Genomic DNA, 12,346 nt, shown 5'->3' with positions numbered 1-12,346 from the left:
GTTCAGTACCGATGAGGATGGCCTCAACCTGGATGTTGGGTTCATGTCACACTACAGGTGACCCCAATACACTATGCACTCTCTCACGCACACAAGCACACATGCATGCACACACACACTCTTACACATGATCACACTCCCACACTCACACAGATCTTCTCTCATATACGCTGTCTCTCTCAGACACACACAAGCTCCATCCCCTCACAGGCGTAGATCCATCACATTCGCGCACAGATTATATCAAGCACGCAGACACACACTCTCACACATACATACACACACTCAAATGCACACAGTCACACACTCGCACATATATAAGTCTATGGGGTGAATTTGCATTTTGTTCAAAAAGCACACAATCTGTAGGCAATCAGTCCATCAGAATTTTATAAATTCCTACTTTGGACATAGAACCAGTTTGACTCAATGTTGGAATACAGACAGACTCTAACCTCACACTTTTAATGCATTGTCTGAGCTGAGAGGTCACTTTTTTTTAAAATGAAATTTTAAGTTATCTCAGGACTGTAACTTGAAAGAAGTTCTGGGATTTACATATTAATCAATCAAAACCTGCATCCCCATTCTTCATAATTAAAGATTTAACAACAATCTGGGTTTGTTCAATACATTGCATCAATCGTATGAGACTTTGATATTTTATTATAAATTTTGTGTCCTATGACCCTACCCCACTAGCTACCTGATAAAGGAGCAGCGCTCCAAAGCTTGTATTTACAAATAAACCTGTTGTACTACAACCTGGTGTTGAGTGATTTTTAACTTTGTCCATTCCAGTCTAATACTGGCACATCCAGCCCATAAAGACTATAAAGTGGCATTAAGAACAAAGAACCTGGATAACATGAGTATGTCGATATTGTGGTTTAAGAGGGGAATTTTTTCTGTGATTTTTCTTAAGAGAGGTTTTGAGGCATAGGTGCTGAGCTGTCTCCTCCAAGCTAATAAAATCAGCTAGTGAGCCTTGGCATTTTTAAAAAGTTGAAACAATAGAAGCAGCATGAACGGGTGGAGTTAAGCTCTCACTTGAAAGACTGCTAACGTCCCATTATTAAAAAGGGAGGAAGAGCCAGATCAAGAAATTACAGGCCAGGAAGTTTACCTTGGCAGGTATTGGAAATAATTCTGATGAACAGAATATTTATGCACTTTGACAGATGTGGATTAATCAGGGATAGTCAATTTGGATTTGTTATGGGTCATGTTTGACAGGTTTGATCAATTTTTTTGAGAACATAACCTGGAGTGTCAATGTGGGTAATATATTTGTGATCTGCCGTACTTTCGATAAAGTCTATCATGGTAGACTGGTAAAAATAATAGAGCCCATGAGGTCCATGGCAAAGTAATATGTTGGATCCAAAATTGACTGAGGGTCAGGAAGATGGTAATGGTAAGGGCATTTGACACTCAAGCCTATTTCCTGTGGGGTTCTGCAGGACCCAGTGCTGGGACAATTGCTGTTTATGATTAGACATGATTTTGACATAAATGTAGGAGGTGTGATCAATAAGTTTGTGGATTACACAAAAGTTGATTGTATGGTAAATAGTAAAGAGGATAGCTTTAAATTGCAGAGAGATATCAAAAGACAGGGCAGGTGAACAGAGGAGTGGCAAATGGAATTCAATCTGGAAAATTGTGAAATAATGCACTTGGCGAAGGCTGACAAGGTAAGGGATTATTCTACGGGAGGAAATGGGAAATTACTGTAGATCTGGGCATTTTTGGTATGCATATCCAGAGATTGCTGAAGGTAGAAGGGCAGATAGATTAGCTGGATAAGATTGCATATGGAGTAATTGTCATTATTAGCAAGGCATAGAATTGAAGAGCAGGGAGGTTATGCTGGAACTGTATACAATGTTAGGCCACAACTGGAGTACTTCAGTTCTGGAAGGATGTGATTGCATTGCAGAGGGTGCAGAGGAGGTTTACCAGGATGCTGCCTGGTCTGGATGATCTGAGCCAAGTGGAAGATTGGAATAACTGCTATTGTTTTCCTTAGAGAAGCAAAGGTCAGGAGAGGACCTGATAGAGATGTATAAGATTATGAGGGACATAGATGGGGTGGTTGGGAAGACACCATTTTTCCGTTAATAATGGGGTCAATAGCCAGAGGACATAGATTTAAAGTAACAGGTAGAGGCTAAGAGGGGAGTTGAGAATTTTATCACCCAGAGGGTGATGAAAGTCTGGAACATACTACCAGAATGAGTCAGAAATTAATAAAATTTAAGCAATATTCACATATTGTATTCACATTACCTTCAGAGCTTTAGGCCAAGTGCTGGAAAATGGAATTAGTGTGGTCAGATCTTTGTTGACCAGCATGGACATAATGGGCTGAATGGCCTTCTTTTGTGCTGTAAATGTTAGCGCCTATAATAGGTATCACCTGACAAGAATCAGTACCACAAATACCCTGTCTGGTAACTACTAATATTATTTTAAAATGTTAATGAACCTGATACTTAAAATACCAAATGCCGCTTTTGTCAATTAAATTGGTATGTCTAAAATACATTATACAACTACAGATCCCACTGGTTCCAGAAAAGAAACAGTTACCATTTCCCTAAGTTATTTCTGGTTTGACATATATATTTTTCTGCAGGCACTAGTTGCAATCCATTACATTTGGTCAAGAATATGAAGGAGTCATATATTAGGTATAGACGACTGGGACCAAGTGAATCTCTTGAAGAGTATAGGGGGTTGTAGGGACGCTCCTAGGAGGGAAATCAGAAGGGCAAAAATAAGGCATATAAGGTTAAGGATAATTAAAAGAAATTCTACAAGTACATTAAGAGCAAAAGAGCAACTAGAGAGAGTATAGGGCCCCTTAAAGATAACAAGTTCATCTATGTGTGGAACCACAGGAAATGGGAGAGATACGAAACAAATATCTCGTGTCAGTTTTTACAATGGAGAAAGAAATGAAAGTTAGGGAACTCAGGAAAATAAATATTGATTTCTCGAAAACAGTCCACATTTTGGAAGAGGAAGTGCTGGAGGTCTTTAAAAAACATAAAGGTGGATAAATCTCCAGGACCTGATCAACTGTATCCCAGGACATCGTGGGAACTTAAAGAAGAAATTGCAGGCCCCCTAACCGAGAAATTGTATCAACTGCAGCCACGCTGAGGTGCCAGAGGATTGGAGAATGGCTAATGTTGTGCCTTTATTTAAGAAAGACTATAAAGGAGAAGCCTGGAAGCTATGGACCTGTGAAACTGACATTAATGGTGGTATGATGTTGGAGAGGATTCTGTGAGAGATAGGGTTTACTTGCATTTGGAGAGGGAAGGCTGATTAGGGAGATTAAAGTGTGGGAAATCATGTCTCACAAACTTGATTGAATTTTTGAGGATATAACCAAAACAATTGATGAGGGCAGAACAATAGATGTTGTCTACATGGACTTTAGTAAAATCTTTGACAAGATTCCACGTAGTAGACTAATTAATAGAGTTAGATTACATGGGATTCAGGGAGAGCTTACCAATTGGATACACACTTGTCTTGATGATAGGAGACAGGGAATGGTGAACGAGTGTTGCTATTTTGGATTGGAGGCTTGTGACCAGCGATGTTCTGCAAGGATCAGTGCTGGGTCAACTTTTGTTTGTTATTTACAAATCATTTGGCTATAACCCGACAGTTGTGTTTCTTTGCAACCTCGTGATATAGAAAATCATACTATGAAAAACCGCTATAGAGAATCCCACTATAGAAGAGCACTAATAGAAAATCCCTATACCCATTCAGTAGAAAGTTTGCGTTATCCAAACAAAGTCCACAATTCGTCAATTGTATTATAGCCAATTCATGCTGATGAAATGTACATTCTAGCACAAAGACCTGTGTATAAACAATTTGGATGAGAATTTAGGAGGCATGGGTTAGTAAGTTTGTAGATGACACCAAAATTGGTGTTGTAGTTGAAAGTGAAAAAGGTTATCTCAGATTACAAAGGGATCTTGATCAATTGGGCCAATGTGCTGAGGAGTGGCAGATGGAGTTCAATTTGGATAAGAAACATTTTGGTAAAACAAACAAGGGCAGGGCTTATACAGTTAATGGTAGGGCCCTGGGTACTGTTGTCGAACAGAGAGACACAGGGATTAGGTACTTGGTTATTTGAAAGTTGCATCAGAGGTGAACAAGTTGGTTAAAAAGGCAGTTAGATTATTTACCTTCATTGCTCAGACCATTGAGTATAGGAGTTAGGACGTCATGTTGAGGCCGTACAGAACATGGGTGAGGCTCCTTTTGGAGCACTGTGCCCAGTTCTGGTCACCCTGCTATAGGAAGGATATTATTAAGTTGGAAATGATTCAGAAGAAATGTACTAGGATGTACTGGACTGGAGGGTTTGATTTTTAAGGATAGGCTGGATGGGCTGAGATAATTTTTCACTGGAGCATAGGAGATTGAGGGTGACCTTCTTAGACTTTATAAAATCATGAGGGGCATACATAAGATGAAAAGCAAAGTCTTTTCCCTAGAGTTAGGGACTTCAAAACTACGGGGCGTATTTTTAAGGTGAGAGGAGAAGGATTTAAAAGGGACCTGTGGGCAATATTTTCATTCAGAAGGTGATTTGTATGTGGAATTAACTACCAGTGAGAGTGGTAGATGCAGATAAAGTTACATTTAAAATACATTTGGATAGGTACATGAATAAGAAAGGTTTAGAAGGATATGGACCAAACACAAGCAAGTGGGACTCGCTTATATTAAGAAACATGGTCAGCATGAAGAAGTCAGACTGAAGGGTCTGTTTCCATGCTATGTGACTCTATGACTCAGTATATATCATGACAGTGAATGTTGACAGCTATTTGAACCTCCTTCTGAAAAGGCTCATTGGCTAGTGATCAAGTAAAATATCTTTGGATGATGTTTGCTCCTCAGTACCGTTGACAACATGGCAATTTGTAATCCCACACCACATGCTAGAGGGGATATTTAGCATCACACTGGCTGCTTGCCTCTTTTTCAGCAAACAGTGTCATATAGTATGACTGTTAGCTGCTGCTATTAACTAAACAAATATTAAAATACTTTTCTTTAGGAAGCCAGCCAACTCCTTCGGAAACAAAATTACATTTCGTGATTATTAACAAGTTCCTTAAAATTTGTACTATTTAGAACTTCCCATATTTGTAGAATTATGGTAACAGGATTCTGAAACATCTGAGGACTGGAAGCCATACTAATACAAACTGATGAAAATGTATTAACTATTTTCACTACTTACAAGAGAAATGATTCAGTAGGATTACTTTGGAACATTCTTCCACTAAATTCCGGTTCCACTGATCTTACAGCAGTGATGATGCACTCTTAGCTACTGGCATAACAGTAGTGAAGCCCTTATACTACAATTCCCTACAAAGTCTTTCTTTCTGCTCTTTCACTATTTACATTTTTATCCAATTGCTCCCCATACCACCAAAATCTTTTTGCCAAACTTCTTGGCTCATTTTGAGGAAGTGAGAATTTTGTACTCCATTATTTTCTCGCAGGAATACAGATACAATACCAGTGTCTGGATATGACACTGAAGGCAAAAGCAGTGAAGACTGATCAAGGAAGAACTGATTCAAAAGACAAAATTTTAGGACTTGAACAATCAACTTCCCGTATAGGTGAAAACATCAAGCTGAAATCATCTTCTGCTTCATACAACGGATTAAAAGAATGAAGCACTTCTAGCCCCCATGAAGAATATCCCAAACAAATCATGTCAATGAAAAGAAGGGTGAAAATTATTTTGAATACTATTCCAAGTTGAAGAAATGATGATTTCCCTGATACTAATTGAATAAATAATGGTGCTACTACTTCCACTGTCTCTACCTTGATGCTGCTTCTTTATGGTCAATGATATCTCAGAAACTCCAGCAGAAATTAGGATTTCACCAGTTTCAACAATAGAGTAAACTTTAAGTTTTGAGGAAATTAGTTACTTTTCCTACACAGGATTGGCATCTAGAAGAACTTCCTCTGTAGTAATAATCAGTGCCCCAAATCTTGTTGAAAGTTCAACACTAGCATCAGCCACACTGGTGATCAGATGGAAACTCGTTTAAGTACTTCAGTTAGCTTTAAGGCTAATATATTTCATTGATGCTCTTTTAACCTGGTTTAGTATTTATACACTCCTCCTCTTCAGTATGTTAATTTTCTTCTGTTGCTCCATTTTTAATGTGTGAATTTCTCTCAGTTGTCTGTATACGTTCCAGAAAAACCTGCAGTGAAGTAGAGCGTTGATTTTCTGCAGAAATAATTTCACCCCTTTTTTTATTGCTTAAGCAAATCTTCAGTCATTTGCCTGAAAATCTACTCAATTTAGTTGATCCAGAAGGCTTTGATTTGTCCAGCTGCCTCATGAAGCAGCACAATGCCACACAGTGGTGTAGATAAGCTATTTGCAGCAATATCCTCTGAATCACTTATTTTTCTAGTTGCAAGATAAGTGAACATGTTGGATATTTTCAGCTGATCAGAGAGTGCAAAACATGGATTTCTAAAATATAGATCATGCTTAACGGACTCAGTTGCATTTTTGAAGAAGTGTTTAAAATAATGTAAAGGAAATGTCTGCAAATTATTTATATGGAAATCCAGTAGCCATTTGATAGTCTGTTGGTTAACGTTGAAGCTCATGGAACCAAGGGCAAGTTATTAATCTGTTTAAGAAATTGGCTGATGCATAGTTAACTCAGTAAGAAGGAACAAATGGCAGGATGTGACTAGTGATATCCTGGGAGAGGGGAGGGGAAAGATTGACAGAGAAGATGGGGTGAAGCCAGCAATCCAGAACAATCGCCTGTCAGACGTTGTGTTTAAGAGTGTTGAAACACATGAAGGAATTATTTATATTTAATTTCCCCAATATCTTTTTTGTTTGTTGGGATCTAGAGGCAGACCCTTTGGTCCAACTCGTCCATGCTAACCAGATATCCTAACCTAATCTAGTCCCATTTGCTAGCATTTGGTCCATGTCACTCTAAACCCTATTCATATACTCATCCAGATGCCTTTTAAAGAGAAAAAGATTTTTCTCACCTTAATTTGCCTCTATTCCTTTAACACAAAATACTGAAAATATCATGTAAAAAGGTTACCACATTTTTCAGGAAACGAGCGCGAATGCACTGTTACCTCTCAAGTTATTTATCCATTTTTTAAGCAACAGTATTGTTCTGCTCCTACATTACAACAATGGGTACAGTTCATGATAGCACATATTTTTAAAGTACTTTGAGAAGTCTGGTGATTGTGAAAGTTGCAATATAAGTGCAAGTTTTTCTTGCCTATCCATAATTTAAAGAAAATGTTCCCTGCCTTTCTTTAGCAGCAACATGACAGACCTGCCAGTCAATTGCTAGTTAGAAGAAGAGGTTTGCTTCCAATAATCTTTAACTCCTCTGTGTCTTCTAATCATTATTGGCAAAACTGAAACTACGTATTTTACTCCCAGTAGAAACTCTAAACACTATTTTTAATTCCATTCCCATCTAGCTGCTCATTCAAATTTAGATTTAAATGACTTTTTAACATAGAAATAATCATCCTATGGTATCAGAAAGATACCCACGTCAGGGAGACATTAAAGGAAAGGAAAGAAGTTGATTTTAAGAAAACTGGGAGGGACGTGAAAAGGCAATATTTTTAAAATAAAGTTTAGAATTGTTTTGAATGTACTGTATAACATATATAAATTTTAAAATCTTCTTTGTTTCCATATTGTAGCTGATCTAGATACCATTTAATGCCTTCATATTTATAATTTTCAATTATGAGTAATTCCATTCTTTTCTAGGGTGTCACTGAAGGCTACAATGGAACAATATTTGCCTATGGACAAACAGGAAGCGGGAAGTCATTCACCATGCAAGGCATTTCTCATCCAACTTCGCAACGAGGAGTTATTCCCAGGGCTTTTGAACATATATTTGAGAGTATCCAGGTAGTTCAGCTGCAGCTCAGAGTTTATAAATTTGGATTCTTGTGGTTAATTATTGAATTGTTGTGGTGCTGAATGCTGTAAAAGAGTCTGTGATACAATGCAATTTGTCATACATTCTTATTTTTCCAGTAATAGCTTTAGGTTTGTAGAGTTTATCTTATATTCCAGTGTTTCAAAGGTGAATAAAATGAATTCCGTTCTGCTTTAATATCAAAATATTTAGTGATGGACACGTGCTTCAAGAGAATTAGTAATAGCAGTATCAGATGGACTTCAATGAGTCTTGAATAAGGCAAGACACAAATATGCATTTGTGATTCACCATAGTGAATCAATAATATCCTCTCAGTAATATCCAGTGATGAGGCAATTATCCACAGGGAAGTAATTAAAACTGGATGGCAAATAACTTGTGCCGCCCTGGAGGTAAAATTAAGGCAGGATTAGGAGTTGCTGCTTGCTTTTATATCCTTGTGAGAGACAGTAAAGAACAATGACCTCAAAAAATACATTTTATGCCACTGGTTATAGTTGTCTTCTCTTTTTTTTGTCTTCCTCTTTATACAGTATCAACATTCTTAGGTATTTGTAAATGAAATAATCAACTCGTATTCAACATCATTATTTTTAGATTTGATATCATTCAGTGCTTTGATTACTTTGCAGCAAAATGTAAGCAGTTTAAGTGGTTTCACTGCCACTGTGTGTTCACCCACAGTGTACAGAAAATACAAAGTTCCTGGTGAGGGCTTCATATTTGGAAATTTACAATGAAGAGATCCGAGACCTTCTGGGCAAAGACACTAAACAGAAGCTGGAGGTAAAGTCTAAATTTACATGAGCATTGTCTCAAGATACATTGACTTAAATTATTAGAAATCTCTTGTGTGACAAATGTCTATATTAAACTTCTGTTTATTTGAGTTGTAAGAATCTGCCTTGCTGGATGAAAAATCTGGAGTTCCTTTATTTGCAACACTTTGGGTATATCTACACCAGATGTACAGCAGTAGTTCAAGCTTACCACCACTTTCTCAAAGGCAGTTAGGGACGAATAACAAATGTTGGCCATCTCAGTGATATTCGCATCCTATGTACAAATGAAAAATAATTACAAAAAGTTCCAGGCTGTAGTTTAACTTTTCTTGAGTAGCCAGGCTTGCTAATTTAGACATCAAATATTGTAACAAAAACAAAAATTGTGAAAGGAGCTCAACAAATAAAAATATTCTGGATGTTAATAATGTACTGCAACTCCTGAGGTCTGTACCAGTCATCAATTGCAAGTTTCATTTTAGTTTCTTTTGAGTACCAAATGAATAAAAATAACCTAATTAATTAATGAAGCACACTTTCAAGAAGAAAAGTCTCTCTTTATATGTACTTAAACTACTTAATTAATCAATGCTCTCTAACTTTTTATTATTAATTTTAATATAATTACCACACCATTAACAACAATCAAGTCTGAGGACAACATGTGATTCAATGAGAATATATGAAAAGACACCTGGAGCATTACCAAGAACCCCTAAAAATAAGGTGCCAATCTGATGAAGCTGGAACACAGGATTATGTGCACCCTGTATATTAAACAGAGAAACAGCATGCTACAGAGCAGTCCTAATAATGAAAGCTCGGAGATCCTGAAGCATACGAATGTAAATGATGGTGCATAATTAATAATGGAAGGAGGAAACTCCATGAGTTTCAACCTGAATGATGGGGAAACCCAGCATGTGAGCATGAAGGACAAGACTGAAGCATTTGCAATCATCTTCATCCAGAAGTGTTGATCTCTCCTGGGCTTTTCCCATTGTTTCAGCATCACAGAAGCTAGTCTTCAACTACCTTAATTCATTCCATGGGATATACAGATACAGCTGATCCCCCGGATGCAGCAAAGGTGACAAACTCTGACAATATCCTGGCTACAATGCCACAGATATAAGTATCAGATGTCCACGCACCTGCAGCAATGACACAGCCTGTGGAGGAATTCTCCAGTCACCCTGAAACCCTGAGAACAGGACTTTCTTGATTGAAATTACATCATTTTATAGTTGAGTACCTACAGCCATAGGTCACACTAGGATAGGCTTAAGAATGACACATTGAGAGAGTCAGGAGAAGCACAGAAAGAATGATTTGTTGTAAATACTAATGTTTAGATGCGCCTGAGTTATAGTGAGAGTTTGGCCACGATAGGACTTTATTCCTTGGAACATGGGAGAATGAGGGGTGACCTTATTGAGGTGTATAAATTCATGAGGGGCATAGATAGGATGTGTGCATATAGTCTTTTTTTCCCCAGGGATGGAGAATTGAAAACTAGAGGGCATAGGTTTAAGGTGAGAGGGGGAAAATTTAAGAAGAACCTGAGGGGCAACTTCTTCATGCAGAGAGTGGTACATATATGGGATGAGCTGCCAGAGAAAATGGTTAAGGCAGGTACAGTAGCAACATTTAAAAAACACTGGGTGGGGAGGATTTAGAGGGATATGGATCAAATGTGTATACTCTGAATGGGCGCCATGGTCAGCATTGACCAGTTTAGGCCAAAGGACTGTTTCCATGCTTTGTTATTCTATGACTCTATGTAAAAATGAATTACTTTAGATATTTATGTACACAGTAGAAATGAAGGCTTCAGAAGCATACCTTGCCACATTTTAATTTTGTTCTTGAGATGATATTTGTTGATTTGATTGAAACAGGATACAAAGTTCTTGGATTGCTTCCTTACTGAACTAGGGAGCCTCCTGGTTGGTTGTCTTTATTTTTGAATCATCTTATGCTACCTGCCATTTATTTTTCTTGCTGCTCTTCATGTATTGCTAGAGGTGTGAAAAATGGGTCTGGTTTTCATTGTGAGGTAGGAATTTGGGTTGTCTGTCACAGCCATTAATTTTTCACTCTGAGGTATACCCTGAAGTTCTGATGGGGTTGAAACTTTTGACTAACCACTTATGTCCCTGCAGCATTTGGGATGTATTTGCAGGGAGCTTCTTATGGCCTGATGATAATTCTGTTTTGACCCTACCACATTGCTCCAAGATATAAATATCTGTCCTTTAAGTCCTGTGAAACCTAACATTTTCTTTTTCTGTCCCTTTCAAACTCATGAGGATCTAAGGATTCTCTTATAGGGTTGCTGCAGTACTTCAAGATTATATGAACAGGGCAGGTACCTCTTTTGCCCTTCTATCAATAAGTCATTGAAATCAATCAATGAAATTGATATACATCAAACTATTGATTAAGTCACATCATATTACTTTAGTGTTCTCCATATGGCTGGCATACAAAATTGAAAACACTGTCCTTCAAAATGTTAGTCTTTGGTGTTAGTTCTAGAGGTCAAAAACTGTCAATCTGAAATTTAAAAGATACAACTAGGGACATTCAAGCTAATGCTTTGTAGCAGAGAACAAAGCAGTAACATGAATTCAACTTGTTTATTATTTATTAAACCTGGTCTTGTTTATTTCTTGGGTGTGATGTTCATAGAGCATTCTGTGCTCTCTCTGTCTCAGAGGTGTGCTGTGCTCAGGATAGATGGTGTGCGGTTTCCTCCTTAATTAGACTCTGTGGTTTCCAATTCAGCGCAAGTATGGTTAGTTTCTGAGGCATAGAATGGGAATACAATAATTATTTAGAGCAGTGCAAATGGTGTTCAGCTAATATTGTTATGACACCAAGGGAGAATAGCTGTAATGAATTTTAACCTTCCAGGAAAGAATGTAAATGGAAGCTTACTTTCAAACTATCTTCCAACTAGAAAAGGGTACTTGTTTTTAGATTTAAACGGAATGTACAGGAAAGAAATAGGCCATTCAGTCCATGATAATGGCTAGGCAAATGGAGTGATCCGAGGATTTATGAGTAGTGCTAGTTCAGACTAAACTGGTAAGCACAGCTAGTGAGGTATTTGCTGCGCTGTCAGATAAGGGATCAAGAGATTATAAAGAGGTTAAACAGGCTATTTTAAGTGCTTATGAATTGGTACCAGAAGCATACAGACAGTGGTTCAGAAACTTAAAGAAAGAACCAGGTCAGACCTATGTTAAGTTTGAAAGAATTAAACATAATCCTTTTGATCGATGGGTGCATGCTTTATAAATAGATAAGACCTTTGAGGCTGTACGAGACATTATTCTGCTGGAGGAGTTTAAAAACTTACTTCCAGAGATGGTAAGAATTCACATGGAGGAACAGAAAGTTCAGGAAGTGAGAAGGGCAGCAGAATTAGCAGATGAGTACATGTTGGTGCATAAAACAAGCTTCTGGCCAGAATTTCGTCCTGTGAGGAATAGATGTTGGGAGAAGGGGAGATCC

At 37.7% G+C, this 12,346-nt stretch overlaps 1 protein-coding gene across 4 annotated transcripts in view; it reads left to right on the top strand.

Annotated features, from left to right (window-relative positions):
* Positions 1 to 12,346, top strand: part of kif17 (kinesin family member 17) — a 92,270-nt gene that overhangs the window by 3,129 nt on the left and 76,795 nt on the right. For all 4 annotated transcript variants that reach the window (XR_006309255.1, XM_043675541.1, XM_043675542.1 and 1 more), the window contains exons 2-3: positions 7,862 to 8,008; positions 8,727 to 8,828. Coding sequence is in view for 3 of the 4 variants with exons in the window: in XM_043675541.1 (XP_043531476.1) it covers positions 7,862 to 8,008; positions 8,727 to 8,828 (249 nt within the window). In the remaining variant the exon portion in view is untranslated. The remainder of the gene's footprint in view (positions 1 to 7,861; positions 8,009 to 8,726; positions 8,829 to 12,346) is intronic.

This window comes from Chiloscyllium plagiosum, chromosome 34 (genome assembly GCF_004010195.1).
Source record: "Chiloscyllium plagiosum isolate BGI_BamShark_2017 chromosome 34, ASM401019v2, whole genome shotgun sequence".
Taxonomy (NCBI): Eukaryota; Metazoa; Chordata; class Chondrichthyes; order Orectolobiformes; family Hemiscylliidae; genus Chiloscyllium; species Chiloscyllium plagiosum.
This window is presented reverse-complemented; position numbering and strand designations above follow the sequence as displayed.